The sequence below is a fragment of the Mastigoproctus giganteus genome, chromosome 1, assembly GCF_048544385.1.
Source record: "Mastigoproctus giganteus isolate SK-2022 chromosome 1, ASM4854438v1, whole genome shotgun sequence".
NCBI classification, from domain to species: domain Eukaryota; kingdom Metazoa; phylum Arthropoda; class Arachnida; order Uropygi; family Thelyphonidae; genus Mastigoproctus; species Mastigoproctus giganteus.
In genome coordinates this window covers 14,891,555-14,914,001 of record NC_143575.1, presented here as the reverse complement: position 1 = coordinate 14,914,001, position 22,447 = coordinate 14,891,555, and the positions used below count along the sequence as shown (strand labels likewise).

The window sequence follows — 22,447 nt, the reverse complement described above, 5'->3', positions numbered from 1 at the left end:
ATTTAAAGGGAAGTTTTATTGTATTTTGAAGCATGATAGAATAGCATACTTCAAAATTCCAACTTCAACAACACTGTGGCTAATTAGCGTATACTTTTATTATCTCTCATTGCACATCTGAAATGTCAAATATCTAAGAGTTACGAAGGTTTCTGAACTTTGACATATATGAAACAGAATAATTTTAAATAATCTGAGTAATTGTTTAACATCCAATATATTTGGCAAAAGCAATACTCATAGAAAATATATCAATCCTGAAGTAAGCTGTATGTTCCTATTTTGAATCAGGTCAGCAAAAAAAAAAAAAAAAAAAAAAAAAACCTTTGGTTAAAATTAAGGGTGATTCTTGTAAATCTGACATTGCTGAATTAAAATATGGCAACAATTTTGCTGTAACACCCACCAATTTTAAGGAAGAAGGGATTAAAGTCAAAAACTAAGTTCCTAGTAAAAAAAAAAAAAAAATTAATATTTTAAGAAAATGTTACATACAGTACTAAATATTGAACAACAGGTCTATTAACCTTATTCTATTTACAAAAATGTTTATCTGTCAACATAATACTTATTTTGTCAATTTTTTGCCATTTATAATTGCCCATTGGTGTCTCCTGTACAAGATTCCAACAGTAGTCTGCCAACATATTTGGACTCCATTTTCCCCTGGTATCTTGGTGAAACCTTTCATCATGTTCATCTGAGACCACTCTCAAGTTTTCAAGAAAGTCTAAATGAGAACACAGGAAATGAAGCTTTAATGATATGCTGCATCCCAACCCTCTGTATGCTGAAATTAGCTCATCCACAATTTCACTGTAATTTTATGATTTTTCATTGCCTAAAAAGTTCAGGCAGACATTTTCAAATGCCTTCCAGTCTTTTTTTTTTTTCCTGTAGCACTTAATTTTTCAGTGAATTCCTCATCTTGGAATAGCAGTTTGATTTGATGACCCACAAAATTCCTCAAACAGGAAAATACTTTTTTGTCTATCGCTTTCACAAATATATATATATATATATATTTTTTTTTTTTTTTTTTTTTTTTTATCAAACCAAGCCTGATGTGCAATGGAGGTAAATAGATTTTTGACTTACCACCAAAGGAGGAAGTGCTACATTTTTTGGCCTGGTGTAGTTTCTGAATGGTCTGGCCATTTTTTTTTTTTTTTTTTTACTCTGTAGTGGCAATCCTTTGCTTTACTGTCCCACTCTCATCAAAAGCAGTAGTATTCAGCATATCCACCTTGCAACCCAGTCAGCAAAACTACCACTTTTAGGCTGGCACAGATATTCCATTTGTATTATTGATACCCTATTTTTTGCAAAAGAACCTGTAGGTTCTCATACATTTCCTTTGTTTGAACTGCATGGGCCAATGGTATAGATGAATACTTATTTACATTATGGAGTAAACTGCTTTCAAACAATTTTTGAAATACGAAAATGCTTGCTTGGTGCAGAACCCACTCATACATATACTGGTAGAGAAGTTTCTAGAAGACTCACAATGTTTCTAAAAAAACTCAGTCAAAAGTTATAGAACCTTCCAGAAACATCCCAAACCTTTCGGTATGTAACAATATTCTAGAATGTTCTGGAACATTCTCGAATGTTGTAAAAAATCGCCTGAATGCTCTAGAAATAAAAATAATAAATAGATAAAACAGATGGAAAAGATGATTAAACCAACTACAGGTCTAGTTTTGTAGATCTGTAGTTGGTTTAATTAACCTACAATATTTAAAAACTGAGGGTGATGAAAACTTTTTAAGCACATGAGTTTTTCAACACATTTCCTGTACAGCATTATTTCAGGGAGGAAACTGTTACTCATATGTTACTGTATACCAAAAAGTTGAAAAGAGCAATCTCACAATGGCTTTAAAGCCCATATTAATAAATTTGGTACATCTGTATTTGAAAATTATAATACTAAAACTTTCCTAAAATTCTGGAGTAAAGCAAACTTTCTTCAGGATTGAAAAAACCATAAATGTTACATAATCTCAGAAAGCTAGGAAAACCAGAAAAGATGCAATAATGCATACTCCACTGATCTTACAATTGAATATCCTACATATTACATGAAGTGAACTTTGCCACCATACATGCTTCTACCATTTTCATCTAGATTTTAAAATCATCTGATTTATATTATGCAGCACTGCTAATGTACTACTATAATATAATGCATCCAAGCATCACATAACCACTTCCTAGTTCTTTACTTTTGAGGTGCACAGTTAATTGAGAAAATTGTAATCTACAGTAATTGTTCTTTCTGAATCAGTAGTGTGGCTATTTTATATTGTATTGAATAACTAATACAAGTAAACAGGCATCACAGCATCCCCTACTTCCAAAAATATGAGTTGGTATTGATTTTAACGATTTCATACCTGTATTTCTCACTTCTAAGTTCACATATATTATTAAATTTATCAGAATTATTTAAGTTTGTATCTGATTAATGTAATGAAAAAAAAAAAAAAAAAAATCTAAAATTGTCTTAAATTTAGAAGAACATCAATATTATAAATTTTCATTACGATATGTACCCACCGATAGCATTCTTTATTGGTAGAATAGTAACCTTCGGGACATGATTCTACACAAGTACCATTTAAAAGAAATCTACTATCTGGACAGCTAAGACAACCATTTTCTTTGGGACCATTACAGGTATCACAGACCGGATTGCAATTTTTACATCTAAAAAAAAGTAGACATAACAGTGAAATTTTCAACAATAAAATCAAAAATACAAAAATTAATATTTTTAGTTTCCATTTAACCTGATTCAACGGCACAAAAAACAATAGCAAGAAAATACGTTCTCTGCCAAAATAAATTAAAATTTTTTTTTATATATATTAGCTTAAGATAGCAATTATGCATGAAAAAAAGAAAAACAAAAAAAAAACACAAAAAAAAAAAAAAAAACCAGTAGGAAAAGCCAAATGTGCAGATATAAATGCTTCCCAGAAAACACTATCAACTGGGAAGATTTTTTATTATTTTTTTTTAATTCAAATATTATAAAATGAAAATGTCTGCATTTTTATAACAAAAAAGAGCTATATCTGTTTATTGTTGCCTGTACCATTACTTTGCTATCAATTAATTTATAAATGAACTATATATATATATATATATATATATATATATATACAGGGTGTCTCAAAAATACATGGCATAACTTCAGGAATGAGTTCCTCATATGTAGACAAAAATATTTTATATCAACATAGTTCTGGAAATGTTTGGGTTCTGAGTTTCGAAGGTCTGTCTATGACACTTAACTGTTCACATCACCCCATAGTAATTGTTCAAAATGTCCACCTTCTGCTTGAATACGGGCCTCACATTGACGTCTCATGGACTCGCAAATACGATGCCAAATTCCTGGCATGTTTCGTATTGTCTCACAACCTGCCACAATTTGATTGCGGAGAGTTTCCATATCAGCTACCGGAGTCGAATACACCAATGACTTTAAATGGCCCCACAAGAAGAAATCTAGTGGGTTTAAATCATTGAGCAAGGAGGCCAGGCAGTTGGTCCACCTCTCTACATCAGAAATCTTAGATTTTGGTCGTCCTCTGTGGGCAGCATGAGGTGTAAAGGTCCCATGTTCACAAAGGCGGCGATGGATACCTTCAAACGTTTTTCTGTCTGGACATCTTCATTCCGGGAACCTCTCGTGGTACAAATGATGAGCCTCCAGAGCATTGCCATCCAAAAACCGTACATAAAGTGCATATCCACTTGCTCCTGAGGAGTACATGGTCGGAATGGAAAACCAACAGATTCTGTCAGTACCTTGTGATGAAGGAAATCACCTGCAGGAGATAAGACATTCCAGTTAATAACTCGGGAACCAAGCATTTCCGGAACTGTGTTGATATAAAATATTTTTATTGTCTACATATGAGGAACTCGTTCCTGAAGTTATGCCGTGTATTTTTGAGATACCCTGTATATATTATTAATGTAATGAAAAAAAAAAATAATAAAAAATTAAAATTGTCTTAAATTTAGAAGAAAATCAGTATTATAAGTTTTATATATATATATATATGCACACACACACACACACACACATACAGACACTCCTCTACTTACATAAGGGTTACATTCCGCGTAAGTCGGACTTTCCCTAAATGCTTATGCAGCACTCGCAACTATGTGTGGTGAATTTGATTGAAGCAAAAAATAAATGTCTGACAAACATGTAAATAGAATTATTTATTCAATTTTTTTTTTTTATCTCTGGCACAAGAAAAATTACAAAAGTGTACAAAATTACAAAAAGAGAGAGGAGACAGGCATAACATTAGCAAGTTTTACCTTTCAAGCATTGTTGCCAGATTTAATTCTCCAGCTGATAAGCAGGCCACTGCGGAAGTTGAGAGCTGTGGAGATTTAGAAGGGGATTTTTGCCAACACATCACAAAATTTCTCTGCAGCTACAGAATCGGCACTGGCAACTTCACTGCATACTTTAACCCTAACTTGAAAATTGCCCCCTGAAAAAATTTCAGGGGTGCAATCATTTCCATAATTTCTACTCAATTTACAAAACTGAAACTCCCAATATACATAAACAGAAGTGTTTTTTTGATTTCCTACCTTTAAATTGTAGCAAAAACTATTAATTCACTCAAAACAGCAAAAACGTACAATCACATATTTTTATGTAATTATGACCGCAAAAAACAGTAGCCGTTCACTTTGATTATTGTTTTGGAAACCGGAGCGATGCTTGAACCTATTAAATCACCCGTTGCTTGCCACGAACTTGGCTTGAGGTTTGCCGTACTTATCCTTAATGTCTTCATAAATACTTCTTGCTTTTGCTTAAATGGCCATTAGACTCAGGGGCACTCACTTCTGAATCTGATTTTCCATCCATATTATTATGGATGGAAAATCAGATTCATAATAGCTTTTCAATCTTTGATATAGCACTTGAACACTGTTTTGTGATCGCCTGTTGATCTTAAATGCGTTGATCCTTTAACACGTGTTCTTTTATTATTATTATTACTATCAGTTTATTAACACAAGGTTATACGTGCACTGTCCCTTAAAATAGTATTCACTGTTGAAGCAGTGAGACCTAATTCCATGCAATGATGACAAACTTTGTCCTGCTTCTTACTTCTTAATTTTTTTCATCTTCATTTCTAAATCAATTTTGTTTCGTTTCCTAGCCCTGCCACCGTTGGTTACTTTTACTTCACCATTGTAATAAGTAAATAGGAATGAAGAGAAGATTCTGAAAATTTGTTTTTTATATGATTAAAGATTTCAGTGAAGGGAAACACATTTCACCACAATACCATAACATAAAAACCCATGCAATTCCAGTTATCGGGATTATTGCAAATGCAACAAGATCAAGTTTACTATCCATTTATAATTAGATTCACTAACAGAAAAGCCCAATAAATCGAAAGTGTGAATTGTTTTTATTGTTTTAAGGTAGTGACCTACAGTAATGTGTTTTAGAAAAATATCACAAAGGTGTTCAAAATTAATTCTTATAACAGAACATATGATAACGATGAAAGTGTAGTGTAATTTTCATTATAAAAATGACATTTTAGAGAGATAAATAGCTTAGTTATATAGTGAAAATTTCAACTTCTGAGGTCTTGGAACGAATTACAAAAAAAAAAAAAAAAAAAGTTATTGGGTTCACATTACTATATTTTCATGATACCTTCACTTATTCCTATGGGATGCAAAATACGTTTCCACAATTTTTAAAGTTTGCACCGGCTGGCAAAAACTTGCATGAAGTCGAATTTCTGTAAGTCAAGTATTATGTAAGCCGAGGAGTGCCTGTGTGTGTGTGTGTGTGTGTGTGTGTGTGTGTGTGTGTGTGTGTGTGTGTGTAGTAGTAGCAGCGGCATGTGATGCAAGAAAGCAAATGTATGAGCTTATGCAGCATCAGCCAAAAAAAAATCACACCATTCCCTCCAAATGCCTGTCCAGTTCCTCCTTAAATTTATTCAACCTATCAACTTCCACGACAGATGGAAGTTTGTTCCAGCAATTAACCACCCGCTGGCTAAAGGAAAATTTCCGCGCATCTATTCTACATCTGTCCTTTCTTAATTTGAATTTATGCCCCCTTAGGTTCGTAATCTGAACAAGTGGAAGGATCCCATCAGAATTCAGCGTGCTCAACCCATTCAAGGCCTTATATACCTCAATCAGATCACCGCGCAGGTGCCTAGTCTCCAGCCACTGCAATTTGCAGAACTTAAACCTCTCTTGGTAAGAGGATCCCTTCATTCCCCTCACCAATCTTGTTGCCCTTCTCTGTACACGCTCAAGTAAATCTACATCCTTCCTAAAATGAGGCCTCCAGACCTGTATGCAGTACTCAAGCCGTGGCCTGACCATTGCCTTATTACAGATGGATAATCACCTCCTTTTCCCTGCTAGCAAAATTCCTATATATCATTGACAAAACCCCATGACCTGCCCTGGCAGCCTGTCTGCATTGCTCAGAAAACTTCATATCTGCCTGCACAATTACTCCCAGGTCTTTTTCATTTTCTACCACCTTAAGTGTAGTAGCACACAGTTGGTACGTTTCTCTGGGGTTACTTCTACCCATGTAGTACTTTGCATTTGTCAAGGTTAAACTTCAGTTGCCACTTCTTAGCCCATCTGCCCAAATTATCTAGATCTTGTTGCAGTAGCACACTGCCATTACTGTCATTAACAACCCTGCCAACCTTTGTATCATCTGCAAACTTCGACATTAAGCCTGATATACCTTCATCAATATCATTGATAAATATACAAAACAACAGTGGACCTAACACCGAACCCTGTGGGTGTGTGTGAGAGAGAGAGAGAGAGAGAGAGAGAGAGAGAGAGAGAGAGAGAGAGAGAGAAAAAAGAAAATGAGCTTAAAATGTAAAATTCCAATAAGGTAAAATGATAAATAATCTACGAATTTTTTTTTTCATCTCTCACTAAGACTGAGCTTTGTCTAAAAATATCCATATGTTATTCAAAAGCATAGATCCGTGGCATCATAGTTAGGACCAGAATTTTTCAAACATATGCAATATTAATATTTCAACATAAAAACAAGTCTCTTGTATAACTGCTTATCTTAGTTGCATAAAAAAGAATAACCTATGATGGCTTATAATTAAGAATTCTTTCACATATATGTCAAGAGATATACAATTACAACTTCATAAAATAATCTCAAAGCCAGCCTTAAAGTTTGGCTCTGAAACTTCGATCTTGAAGAAAAGATGAAAGAAGGTTGGAGGCACTGCAAATGATATTCCTTAGGCCACTTGCAGGGTGCTAGTTGAGAGACTATATCCCAAACCACACCATTGGAGAATGTTTTGGCATCAGCAATATAGTGGAAGACATTACAAGATATAGAACATGATGGAGGGAACACGTAATGAGGATGACTGATGACAGACTACCTAAGAAGGCTGTTTTATAGGCCACATGGATGGAGGAGCGTTGGAAGACCCGAGAAAACATGGATGGACCAATTCGAGTTTCGGAGTAGACCTTAACGGCCCAATCCCTGTTTCGTAGAGAAGACTTCTGGTGAGTTATATCCTTCATTTAGGAATCCCTAATATTAAGGTACATCTGTTTTAATCTTCCACCAATTTTAATGAGATTAATATTGAAGAGAATGACTAGATTAATTTCATTTTCATTTCAAAACTTTTATTAAAGTGCAACCGACCGGGCTAGCAGGGTGGGTAAAGTGCCTGCCTGGCAACCCAAAGGTCGCGGGTTCGAATATCATGATGGTGCCACACTATCCAGTTAGATCTCACAGCCATGATACACGAAGGAAGCAGCAAAAAACTGGTTTCTTCGTGTATTGCTCACATCATACTGAAAAGAAAAGAAAAAAAAAAAAATTAAAGTGCAATCAAAAAAAAGGTTTGGATTGGTAACAAGCTGATACTATTTAGTACAAAATTCAATCTGCTGAATCATTTGCATCCCCCCCCCCCCAAAAAAAAAACTATTTGATGCATCACTTAGAAGTGATCATTAAGTAAAAATCATGTGCGGTGTTCTTTTATGATGTGTTTTTTTTTCAGAAAATCACTCAAATTAAAGTTCTGTTCTGATCAAGATTAAAAAAAAATCTAAAAGCAAGTTTTAAGATGTCAGGCACCACAGCAAAACTGCTATTGAGCCTGTTATAACTTACTTCTGGAGAGAAAATACAACGAACATAAATCAAACATCTGAGTGGTTTTTCAAAGTTCAGAAGGAATCAGTTCACAAAACCAGTTTAAACATGTAAAAAACCAGTTTGAGCATTTAACAGATTACCACAAAATTATTGCCTTGTCTCTGTGCTTGATGAACCAAAACAGAATTGAATCTATGGGTGCCAGGGCCTTCAGGATCACTTGAGAGAGAGAGAGAGAGACCCACAATTACGAAATGTGGCCCACGAAAGTTGATTGATTATTCTTTACCAAAATTTGTTGGCCCTGAAAGCTGTTTTTCAGAATAATTTGTAGGTGCCTATTTTGTAAAAAGAATGAATAGAATGAAGAGTCAAAATCAATCAGAAATGTAACTGAAAGTCTGTGCTAATTGATCAGCAATGAATATTATATATAGTAAATGAAAAAGGATTTCAAACAAGACAAACTGCTGCAAACAGTTAAACAAAGAACTCATCAGCTGAGTTCTTAGAGAAAATCGCAAAAATAATTGCATAAAATGGATATCTAGAGTAGAGTTTCTCAAAAATGACCAATTTTAACAGCCACGTAGAATTGTTTCCCGAATTACAGCCAGAGTAATTCAGGAAGAAATTTCTGCTTTAGGAGCAGCAGAAATTTCTTAAAAATTTAATTTAGGTGATTTATTTTTTGTCTGGACTACTCAAGTGCTAAAAATTTTAACTAAAAATTAAAATAACTATTAGAATAATGTGAATTTGAACTTATATATTCATTTACCATGGTTTTCACCTTTGATCTATGTGACTATATTGGAAATGGAGATTTATGGCCACAGAAAAATTGGAAAAATTATCACTTATTAGTATATTTTATATGCTGTACGATTGCTGATAAACTCATGAAAAGAATAAACTTAAATACAGGCAACCCTCATATAACTAATAAACTATCAGGGGTAAAGGAAAGGGTTTTTGCTTCCGTAAAGGCGAGTACAGTGGTCTCCGACAGTTTTTAAATTCTGTACAGTGGGATCAACTGACGATGTTATCAACAGTAAATTCTAAGTGGGAAGCATTCAAGGAATTAATCGTGGAAGCTACTAAAAGGTTCATACCTATTAAGAAAGTTAATGTTAATGACAGTAATGGCAGTGTGCTACTGCAACAGGATCTAGATAATTTGGGCAGATGGGCTAAGAAGTGGCAACTGAAGTTTAACCTTGACAAATGCAAAGTACTACATATGGGTAGAAGTAACCCCAGAGAAACTTACCAACTGTGTGGTACTACACTTAAGGTGGTAGAAAATGAAAAAGACCTGGGAGTAATTGTGCAGGCAGATATGAAGTTTTCTGAGCAATGCAGACAGGCTGCCAGGGCAGGTCATGGGGTTTTGTCAATGATATATAGGAATTTTGCTAGCAGGGAAAAGGAGGTGATTATCCCTCTGTATAAGGCAATGGTCAGGCCACGGCTTGAGTACTGCGTACAGGTCTGGAGGCCTCATTTTAGGAAGGATGTAGATTTACTTGAGCGTGTACAGAGAAGGGCAACAAGATTGGTGAGGGGAATGAAGGGTTCCTCTTACCAAGAGAGGCTTAAGTTCTGCAAATTGCAGTGGCTGGAGACTAGGCACCTGCGCGGTGATCTGATTGAGGTATATAAGGCCTTGAATGGGTTGAGCACGCTGAATTCTGATGGGATCCTTCCACTTGTTCAGATTACGAACCTAAGGGGGCATAAATTCAAATTAAGAAAGGACAGATGTAGAATAGATGCGCGGAAATTTTCCTTTAGCCAGCGGGTGGTTAATTGCTGGAACAAACTTCCATCTGTCGTTGTGGAAGTTGATAGGTTGAATAAATTTAAGGAGGAACTGGACAGGCATTTGGAGGGAATGGTGTGATTTTTTTTTTTTTTTTTTTTTTTGGCTGATGCTGCATAAGCTCATACATGCCACTACTACTAATACTACTACTGTTTTGCTCTAACATGATTGATAAATTGCGGCAATCCTCGCACAACATGGTACTTATTATTATTATTATTATTAGCCATATGGTGCAAGGAAGCCTGAGGCTTATGATGCATCAGCCAAAAAAAAATTGAGTTATCCAGAGAGAGAGAGAGAGAGAGAGAGAGAGAGAGAGAGAGAGAGAGAGAGAGAGAGAGAGAGAGAGAGAGAAAACAAGAGTCAGAAGTAGAAGGGAACCACCAAGAAAGAGAAGAATGATGATATCCAGCTCAGGACCCTGGATGTGCCAAGTTCATACTCACCAGATGTGAGACCCTGGGGTTACACGGTTTTGCTCTAACATGGTTTTAGAATTGCGGGAAATCTCGCATAACACGGTATTTTTGAACCTTTGTGCTGGGAAAACCCTGCTATTATGTTAAATGTAATTTTCAATGTTTCCACCATTCCTTTTTGTGAATCCCTGCTGTTGACTCACTAGTCGTTATCACCTTCGTGATACTTTCCTAAAGCGCATTTCTGGAGGTCAATACCATAAAAAAATAAAAACAATTTGCACTTTCTGGTTTATTGGTCTTTTCAGTTAGTGTAATCAATTATAAATGGGTAGTAAACTCTTATCTTCTTGCATTTGCTATATTACCGATAGATGGAATTCTGTAGGTTTTAACGTTATTATGGTGAAATGTGTGGTCCCTTTCCATGAAATATTCAATCATATGATACATTTTCAGAAACCTATTACTCCGTATCTCACTTGTGCATATTGTGTTCTTTGTTATTAATTGCTTATCATTTTTACTGTTTTTTTTTTTTTTTTTGTTGTAAAATTTAAAAAAGTTAGTATGTAAATATTACAGTATGTATTAATTAAGCTATGTATGTAAGCGTAAATTTATTTTTATTTTGCTAACTGGAAAATTCGTCTGATTTTCCCGTATTGTTAACTTTGTTAATTGGTAGAGTAATCAAAGTTAAATTTGTGCTTTATATCTTTAAAATGGGGATCCACTGTATTTTGTTGGGAGATCCCTGGGTTAGGTTCTGTGCTATTGAACTTGTGCTTGTTTGAGACCATAAAAAATGGACTTCCAAGCGTGCAGTTCGTGACTTTTAATGAGAGCAGAAGGTACACAAAATCTAGATGCTGCAGAAGAGATTGTGCTTAGCAGCGATGAAGAGGAAGAAAATTAAATGAATGTACATTATCTGACATAAGTATCACAGTTTGTAAGGCAAGATGTTTGTTCGGTTATTACTATTTAAATTGGCACTATTATAAAAATAAAGTTAAATATTAAGTTATTACTACCATAAAAATTAAGTTTCCTATAGTTATAAAAAAAAAAAAAAATGCGTATTTTTATTACCTTCTGGGATGTAACCCCCTTTTTTGTACTGGTTCTTAGTCCCATATAATGCGGTTTCACATTACACGAGATTTTGTAGGAACCAAACTACGGTGTTATACAAGGGTTACCTGTATCACTACAAGGTGTACAACATGCTCAATGTGCCAGCATAATTTTTGGATTTATATGTTCTTTAGGCCTTGCCTATTCTTGCTGCTATTTGACTGGTGCACAATGTGCAGCAAGTACCTGCTCATATAAGTTTTTTTTCAGTGCAACTTGCAGAAAATTAAATATATATTTGTTCGATTTTTTTTTCTTGGCTCTCAGTTAAATCTATACCTTAATGTTTCAGTTCTAATGATTCATATTTCTCAAATTTTTTCTTATGTTAATGAAAATTGAAGCTGCAAGGTATAGAAGTCCAATAACATATCAAACTCCCATTCACAGGCGTTTAAAAAGTTAAAATACAAAAAGAAAAGAAAAAAATGATTTACGCTATGTTATAATCAGTTGCTTTCTATTACAGAAAATACTCACTGTTTTTTATGTGATGGATATGTATGTGGAGGACAAGATGCAATGCAATCTGGTTTTAATAAAAATAATCCGGGTTTACAGCTGATACAGATATCTGGTTTCTTTGTACAGGCTGAACATTTACTCAGGCAAGGTAAGCATTCACGATGATCTACATCTGCAATCAGTTTAGTGCAAGATATAATGTGAGAATATATATTATGCTAATATAATCAAGTTTTAACTGCAGAAGCACATACATGCACAAACACACACAAATAAAAATAAATGAAGAAATTAAAATTTCTCAGTTTCATATTTTAACTACTTCTTCCATATATTTATCTAATGCCTCATTAAATTTATATAAACTTTAACTCTACTAGCTAGGTGGTTATTGTTTCAATTCTAACAAGTTATTGTTAGAACTGAATCAGTGTGGCTAAATTTGCCTTCAGTCAAAGGATATGAAAGGAAATATCTGTTAGAGAACAAACACCACTCTGCATGAAAGATAAAGTTTAATATAAAAATAAAATAACTGCTATACTGAGCTTACACTTAACTTCAATAAAATTTGGAAACTTAAGATTAACTATGAAAATAAATTAGAAAATTCACAAAGATAAACTATATCATATTGGTATAAACATAATACAACAACAACAACAAAACATAATACAACTCAAACAGAATGTCAAGAATCCAAAACTTTTTAACAGTTAACTCACATTTACTTATCTAATGTATTTATTATTCAGAATACACATTAAAGATACATGCTATACACATTATAATACCTACTAAATGTATAACATTACTGCCAGGGTGAAAGGAAGGAATATTGCTTTTGTACAAGTGACCACAATAGCCTAAGACATTTCAAGTTCTTTTCAGTGGGAAGCTTGAACCAACCAAATCATAGGAATCTGGGAAACATTCAGGGAAGTGATCATACAAACTACTAACCTTTTTTTTTTTATACCAACTAAGAGATACTCTTCCAGGGGTTAGACTAAAATGGATGTCAGATGAACTGAAGAGCCTAGTGGCAGAGAATAAAAATACTGGGATGATTATAAATTAGACACAGAAACCTACAGTAAATACAAGCTAGTCTGTAATCAAGTCACCAAGGGGTATTAGGTAAGCTAAGGCAGCTGAGAATGCAAAGAAAAGCAGAAAAGAATTCTTTGCTTATGTTACCACTATTAAGGTAAGGGATGAGCCACAATGGCCCACTAAATATAAATGACATAACTATTGATGATCCTGCTGGGATTGCTGGCAAACTGAATAAACATTTTATATCTACAGTAACACATGAAGAATTTTTTTAGTAATGGGAAGAATACCAGAAGTATATCAAGTTATAAATGATTTTGTGATAACTTCAGAATTAATTTGAGAATACAGTGGAAGAGAAATTGTTGAAACTAAAGGTAAACAAAGCACCTGGGGCTGATGAATTCTATTCAATTACATTTTAAAAAAAAAGCATAAAGAGAGATTAGCAAAACTTTGGGCATAATTATGAGAGCATCTTTGGATTCAGAGGAGGTACCAGTATACTGGAGTTGAGCAAACCTGTCCTATTCACAAAGAGTAATCAAAGAGCAAAGTGAGTAACTTAAGAGTTGGAAACTTGACTTCTGTTCCTAGGAAAATAATGGATCATCTTGAGAGGAGTGCAGTTACATGTAAATCAAAGCATGGATATTTTAAGGTGAGATTTTGTCTGACCAATCTGATTAGTTAAAATGTTGAAATAATTTTGAGCAATTACTATTAAAGATAAAGGGTTATGTAAGTGGCAAAAGACAGAGGGTGGTCATAAATGGGCAGTGCTCTTCTTGGACTAATGTTATTAATGGAGTCCCTCAGAGTTCAAGCGCTGTCTCCTTACTGTTTTCAATTTCTTAACGATATTAATGAGAGCATATCAAGCTTATTGTCCAAATTTATTGATGACACAAAGGCCAGCAGGATGGTTTTTACAGGAATCAAGGCATATTACTGCAACAAGACATGGAAAATTTGGCCAGATGGGCAGAAGTGTCAACTGAGGTTTAACATTGATAAATGCAAGTTGCTGTATACGGATAGAAGTAATCTCAGAATAACATACCAATAATTTAATGGTACTGTACTCAAGGTGGTGAGCAAAAGAGCCTGACATGAAGTTCTCTGAGCAGTGCATACTGGCTTCTAGGACAACTCATGAGGTTCTGCCAGTGATATAGAGGAATTTTGGCATCAAGGACAAGGAGATGATTACAAAGCAATGGTTAGATTGCATCTTGAGTACTGCATACAGGTCTGGAAACCTAATTTTAAGATGGATGTGGATCTGTTGGAATCTGTGCAGAGAAGAGCAACAAGATTAGTCAAGGATACAAAAGGGTACTTGCCATAAAAGGCTTCAGTTCTGAAAATTGCAGTGCATAGAAACTAAGCACCTGCAAGGAAACCTGATTGAAATGTTTAAGTCTTTAAATGGAATTAGTAAACTAAATGCTGTGGCATCATTATTTCGGCTTTCAGACAGAGTACATGACTGTTGTAACAAACTTCTATCTGGTGATATGGAAGTGGGAAGTCTGAATAAATTTTAGGAAGCATTAGACAACTTATTAATCCCAGAGAGGGTGAACAGCATACATACTTTCAAATTACAGTGAAAAAGCTTTCCAATAGTAATCTGATATTTTCATCATATGAACAAAATGCCAAATATCAGAATGGTTCTGTGTAATCCCCTAGATTATATAAGATTTATTCCAAGAAGGTCTAAAGTTTATTCAGTATATAAAAACAAGCATTCATTAAAAGTAAAAACCATGATGTCCACATTCTTGTTTCCAAGCAGCATATTACATACGTTTAGTAAGAAATTGCAAACAAAATCATAATCAATTAAATGTTAATAATAAATCTAGTAATTTCATTTTCAACTGAAGGTTTTTCTTCAAATATGCATTTAGCAAATGGTTTAGTATAAAAATAGAATTATGGCATTTTTTTATTATTACCATCTTGACAAGAAACCAGTATAAAGCTGAAAGTATCGTAAAGATATTTTAAATTTATAAACACAGTACCTCCATAATATCCATCATGACACTTCTCTATGCACTGGCTGCCCATAAGGAAAAACGATGATTGGCAAGAAAGGCAATTTGAATTTGAATAACCATAACACTCAGCACATCTTTCAGCACAAGGCTCACAAGTAAATTTTTTTTTATCTGCATACTGGCCTTTTGGACATTCTTCAACACATTTACTATATGAAATATAATTTGAAGTAATTATATAAATGATTATTTATAATATAAATAAAATAATTATGAAGCTACAATCCCATTTTATAAATGAAATATGTATTTAGATGCTTTAATATTTAACCAGAATTTTGCTTTATTTTATTCAACACAGTTAAAAAAAAAAAAAAAAAAAAAAAAAAGAGAGAGAGAGAGAGAAAGAAAGAAATATAATACTGACTTCATTATTCAATTGTACTGACAAGTATTCTCAAACTCATTACTGAAGCAATTACATATGCTAAATAAACCCTACTACCTTTAGTTTAGCATAATTAAAAATATGACAACATTTAGCACATCAAACATGTTCAATTAATCTTGTGCTTCACAGTATTATCAGTATAGTTCATACTGTTTTTCAGAACGAAGAATGGAAACCATATTAGACCTTTTACAATGTGTGATACCATCCTAAATGGAATTATTGTACACTGTCAAATCTAAGGAATTACTTCCTTAGTAATGCCCAAAGGGAACTAAAGAATAAATTTTCTACTTAAGCTTGAAAAACAATGGGAAACACAAAATAGCTGTTTAAGGCTGCTCTGAGTTATGCATATTCACCGAAAACAATGTCAAGGAGTACTTGAAAATAACTCAACCATGTACTGAAAATAAAGGACACAATATAAGGAAGTGATAAAACAGAATTCTAACAGCCAGCAAATCCACAAGCCAGTTTATTGGACTGCTCTTTAGCAATATTTTTTCATGTTTGTAAAAATATAACTGTCTCGTTAAAAGTTTAGTCGAGCTGAAACTTCTTCATTTAAAGAGAAATAATTTACTAACCACAATATCAACTAAACAGATAAGATTATTTATTGGAGTGGGTGGTGCATTTCATCTATTGAATTTAATCTATTAAATCATAAGCTGAAAACAACAAATAAATGTTGAAAAATGTGAACAATTTTTTCTGAATCACCTGGGTAGAACTGGGAACACTTTCCTAATTCGGATGTTCAATCCATGAACCTAAAATCCATCCTTTCCATTTTTTTTCCCATAATCACTGGTTGAATGACAGAAACTCAAGCTGTTTTTACATGAAAAGCACTTTTACATGATTCTTTAATTTTATCATCTGTCTGTAATTGTACAAGGCATTGGTTCACTTAGTCCAGTCACTAATTTTATGTCTCACTTTTCTCCACTCTTGTATCCTCACAATACAGCAAGGTTTTTTCCTAAAGTAATAGTTTTCCTTTTCTTTGAAGCTTTATTATAACTCATAATAAAGGGTTCATGACTGAAAACACATACACAACAAAATAAGTAAATTAAAATCTAAAGACAAATAGGGTAGAAATAACAATGGCTTAGGTTGTAGTTTAAACTAACAGTGTAAAGGATTTTTAAAAAATAATCGCAGGTAGGAAAGAAGATAAAACTTCCCAGTTTTAATTGCAATTCTAACCAACTTTATCATAACTCAAGTACATATTTGAAAATTAATGTATAAATGTTTAATATTACAAACAAAAAATAAAAAATTCATTAAAACTGAAATTTCTAAAAAAAAAAAAAAAAAAAAAACTGCATTAATACAAAAATCACACAAGCTCACTTTTCTGGAATAACTGAGAGCTATAGCTCAGCTAATCCTATAGCTGAGAACTGCTAAGGTGTATTGTGTCATTCTGGTGTGTACCACGCCCAATCTCATATTTGCTTTCCTATCAATAATTTCACACCAGACTGACATGACCTTAGCAGTTCCCAGCTATAGGATATACTCTTCTCAAATCTATGTGCTCTGTAATTAAAAGCACAACACTGCCTCTTCTATCACATCTTTGGTCATTTGGTCATCCCACCCCACGATAAACATTGTATTTACCATATTTAAATTTTACATCCAATATATCAGAATTAGCTGATTTAAACATGTACAGTCAGTTCTGCTATAACGTGGTACATGTGTTCCTAAAAATCTCTACATTATGGCATTTGTGCATTAAAATCAACAGGGCTTATGGGAAAAATAGGGATGGGGCAGAGCACTCAAAAAAAAAAAAAAAAAAACAACATGCTCAGTATGGTAAGTAAAACACTAAAAAAAAAGTTAAGCCAATAAAATTGCTAACACAGTAAACATTTAAACATCTTAAATTTCTAATAAATATTAGAGTAAATATAGCACTGTAATATATACATACTAATTAATATTTCTGTTCATTGATTTTTTTTTTTTGGATTGTAAAATTTAAAACAGTAAAAAAGATGAGCAATCAACAAAAAACAACACAGCACGCACAAATTGCACAAGTGAGATACGCATTAACATTTTTGCACATTAAAAATAGGAAGCTTAAAAAATAGGAATGAATAGAAGATTATGAAAATTTATTTGTTTTTTATATGACTGAATATTTCATTCAAGGAGAAATGCATTTCACCATAATAATGTAAAAACCCACAGAATTCCAGCTATCAAGTATTATCGCAAATGCAATAAGATAAAAGTTTACTACCCGTTTATAATTAGATTGCACTAAGAGAAAAGCTCAATAAACTGGGAACTGCAAATTTTTTTTGTTTTTTTGGCAGTGACCTCCAGAAATGTGCTCCTCTGCTCATGCCTCATGAAATTTCCTTTTGAACAGAAAAAATGTGATCTCCTGAAAACATGAGTCGGCCTACAATATCACCAGTTATCATCTTGTGAATATGACAAATAACAACAGTGTCTCCAACCAATACTACAATAAATGGGAAATATAGCTCTCGCACATTTGGCATTTTTTAAACTTCGTAAACTTGTATGTACACAGGTCACTATGTTCAGCTTGGTGAAGGGTTTTGCATTCACCTGATGTTATTTGCAGATGAAATCGTGCATGAGCCAATGCGAAAATCGTGTTATACCCGCATTGTTCCCTAAAATATCAGTCGCATTGGAGCAAATTTGCATTGCCAAAATGCATGTTATAGCAGAACTGACTATACTTCTTGAATTAGCGTGTACAAATATGAAAGTCTGTCTTTTTACATGCCTAACACATCTCATGCACTTCATTATGGCAGTGCGTTTCCCCTGTTTAGTAGTTTGTTACTTTATCATGATCTAACAGTCTTACATTCAACTTTAGTTCTTGACGTCATTGTGTTATAAGCACTCCCAGCAGTCCCAATACTTCCCTCTATTTTCATGCAGATTTCTGCATGATTTTAAGCAATGCAAGAATTGAATTTAGTTGTACTTTTAGCTATAACACAAGTTCTAGTCTTTGCATCCTATTTATCAAAATATTACTAAGTTATGGGGCAAAAATGACCAACTGTTATTACTTACTGTAAACTATTAAACAAAATCAGCACTGCTTAAAGTCCTGTGATTTCTTTTTTCATTATACAGTTTATCATCAACCTTATGTTAGCTTTATTTGATCACAGCTTTATAATGCTTGAGAATGGGACGTATGTTTATATAACATATTCAACTAAGTTTGACCACTGTTTTACAGAATAACCTGTATATATATAAAATATTTAATTGTAAAAGAAACAGACAGTTGCAAATGCATAGCAAAATATAGTAATCTTGAGAGGGTGGTGGGGGAGGGTTACATCATCACCACCAGAAAATGTCTAACCTAAAATCTCTCTCTGCTCCCCCCCACTTGTGTATACAGAAACCACTTACCTTATATCATATAGCTGATATTTTTTTTCTTTAACACACAGATTCTAAAAAAAAAAGATATTACCAGATTAAGTAACAGCACAAATAAATATACTGTTGAAATTATATACAGATTAAAAAATAGCTATCCAATAACTAGACATTAGGAGTACCTAATATATCTGGTTTAAAAAAAAAAAAAAAAAAAAAAAAAAATTCTGAATAAATAGAATCAAACCAGTTTATCTGAATCTAGAGCCACACTATTTCCCTGAGTAGCTGCCTATTTAGCAAGAGGCATAATGCACAAAAGCTTGAACTATTATGAGTTTATTGTGGTAGTGTTTATTTGTGCACATTGAGTAAACTGACAGCATAATGTAAGGAATCAAAGCTCATGTAACATCTACCATAAAAATAAATAATTATAATCATAATAAAAAAAAAAAAAGTCAATTGTACCATCCAGTTATCTATTCAACCCTTCTTTCAATTTATATAAGCTCTTTAGGTTAAAATAAATAACTGCATCTATAAAAAAAATAACTGCATCTATTGTTTTCTCTACATTTACAAAAAAAATTTACATATGCAGAGAAATCAATATTTGCAATGTGCTTATATCAAAAGACATTAGAAGTCACAATAATCCATGATAGCAATATGTGATCTTGTCTGGAAATCTAAGTGTCATCAAAGATAAGCATAAGGGCAATAGACTCCTTTTTGCAAGATCTAAGACAGGATTGAAATTAACTAAATTATCTTTGCCTTGGGAGAAAATTACACGGAGATTGGCATTTAATGAATTGGGGGTGGATATTCAAGAAGTTTAAGCTGTTTGGGCATGACAAGGTTTCTCGAACTGGAAGGTAGAATACATTTTGATATCATCAAAAAAACGGTGGATAAGATTTTCAGTCATTGGAAGATGGTCTTTAATGTACAAAAGGAAAAGAGTGGGAGAAAGAACTAAACCTCGAGGAATACCAGCATTACTGGAGAGTTAAAACATAGAGAACCATCTATTGCCACCTGCAGCGAATGGTTAGAGAAAAAATCTGGATACCCAATTGCAAAAAAACAGTTGACATTCTTGAAAGCTTATTTAGAAGACCTTTACAATGAAAATAATCAAAAGCTTTATAAATATCAAGAGCAACTGCTGCTTCAGTTCCAAACTTTTCCAATTAATTTGTCCATAGATGGATAACATAAGGCAATATATCAACAGTGGATGGGTCAGCACTGACAGAATTCATATTGGTGATCATTGATCAGATGGAAGGTTTTGAGATAGTTTTGGAGTTGACAGTTAATGAATTTCTCCACTGATTTGAAAAAAGTAAAGGTGCAATGGGATGATAACTGAATGGGAAGGATTTGTCACCCTTTTCAGAAACTGGTTGGATATCAGAAAATTCCCAAGCAAAATGGCAAACAACTAAGAAAGTGTAAAAAGCTGACACAGAACAGGAGTAAGCTCAGAACCACATATTTTGAGACCAAGTGAAGAAATACCATTAGGACTTGGAACTTTCTTTGCATCAAGATTGTTCAAAATTCTTCTGATATCCTTTACTGGACAACCACAGAAGGCACCGAGTGGAGTGTACTGGGAATGGGGTAGCAGGTGGTTTACCAAGACTGTCAATATAAAAGTTAGATGAAAAATAGAATGCTGTGTGTGTGTGTGGACATGTGTTGTCTTATGTAAGGCAGCCCCTAAATGTTAGTTCATCTCTGCCATGGTTCTCTATGACGATATACAAAACTCTGTACAATGGCCGGAAATAAATGTAGTGCTATGTTTCGTAGTGTATATGTTGTTAACGGCCGCTTAGCTACCAGGAAGCAGCAATCACCAGGAAGGTTGCTTCCCAGTACCCATCCACGCTACGAGGAGGCAGGCCCAACTATACACGTACTAAACTAAATGTAATATTACCAGCACCCATAAGAACTATTATGAGTTTATTGTGGTAGTGTTTATTTGTGCACATTGAGTAAACTGACAGCATAATGTAAGGAATCAAAGCTCATGTAACATCTACCATAAAAATAAATAATTATAATCATAATAAAAAAAAAAAAAGTCAATTGTACCATCCAGTTATCTATTCAACCCTTCTTTCAATTTATATAAGCTCTTTAGGTTAAAATAAATAACTGCATCTATAAAAAAAATAACTGCATCTATTGTTTTCTCTACATTTACAAAAAAAATTTACATATGCAGAGAAATCAATATTTGCAATGTGCTTATATCAAAAGACATTAGAAGTCACAATAATCCATGATAGCAATATGTGATCTTGTCTGGAAATCTAAGTGTCATCAAAGATAAGCATAAGGGCAATAGACTCCTTTTTGCAAGATCTAAGACAGGATTGAAATTAACTAAATTATCTTTGCCTTGGGAGAAAATTACACGGAGATTGGCATTTAATGAATTGGGGGTGGATATTCAAGAAGTTTAAGCTGTTTGGGCATGACAAGGTTTCTCGAACTGGAAGGTAGAATACATTTTGATATCATCAAAAAAACGGTGGATAAGATTTTCAGTCATTGGAAGATGGTCTTTAATGTACAAAAGGAAAAGAGTGGGAGAAAGAACTAAACCTCGAGGAATACCAGCATTACTGGAGAGTTAAAACATAGAGAACCATCTATTGCCACCTGCAGCGAATGGTTAGAGAAAAAATCTGGATACCCAATTGCAAAAAAACAGTTGACATTCTTGAAAGCTTATTTAGAAGACCTTTACAATGAAAATAATCAAAAGCTTTATAAATATCAAGAGCAACTGCTGCTTCAGTTCCAAACTTTTCCAATTAATTTGTCCATAGATGGATAACATAAGGCAATATATCAACAGTGGATGGGTCAGCACTGACAGAATTCATATTGGTGATCATTGATCAGATGGAAGGTTTTGAGATAGTTTTGGAGTTGACAGTTAATGAATTTCTCCACTGATTTGAAAAAAGTAAAGGTGCAATGGGATGATAACTGAATGGGAAGGATTTGTCACCCTTTTCAGAAACTGGTTGGATATCAGAAAATTCCCAAGCAAAATGGCAAACAACTAAGAAAGTGTAAAAAGCTGACACAGAACAGGAGTAAGCTCAGAACCACATATTTTGAGACCAAGTGAAGAAATACCATTAGGACTTGGAACTTTCTTTGCATCAAGATTGTTCAAAATTCTTCTGATATCCTTTACTGGACAACCACAGAAGGCACCGAGTGGAGTGTACTGGGAATGGGGTAGCAGGTGGTTTACCAAGACTGTCAATATAAAAGTTAGATGAAAAATAGAATGCTGTGTGTGTGTGTGGACATGTGTTGTCTTATGTAAGGCAGCCCCTAAATGTTAGTTCATCTCTGCCATGGTTCTCTATGACGATATACAAAACTCTG

The 22,447-nt window shown here is 33.7% G+C and overlaps 1 protein-coding gene across 1 annotated transcript in view; it reads right to left on the bottom strand.

Moving 5' to 3' along the window:
- The window catches only part of Fur2 (furin-like protease 2), a 319,466-nt gene that overhangs the window by 53,614 nt on the left and 243,405 nt on the right, over nt 1-22,447 (bottom strand). Inside the window, exons 14-17 of the mRNA XM_090382727.1 lie at nt 19,046-19,077; nt 15,172-15,356; nt 12,092-12,248; nt 2,566-2,715 (exon numbers count right to left, since the gene is read on the bottom strand). Coding sequence (XP_090238853.1) covers nt 2,566-2,715; nt 12,092-12,248; nt 15,172-15,356; nt 19,046-19,077 — 524 coding nt within the window. The remainder of the gene's footprint in view (nt 1-2,565; nt 2,716-12,091; nt 12,249-15,171; nt 15,357-19,045; nt 19,078-22,447) is intronic.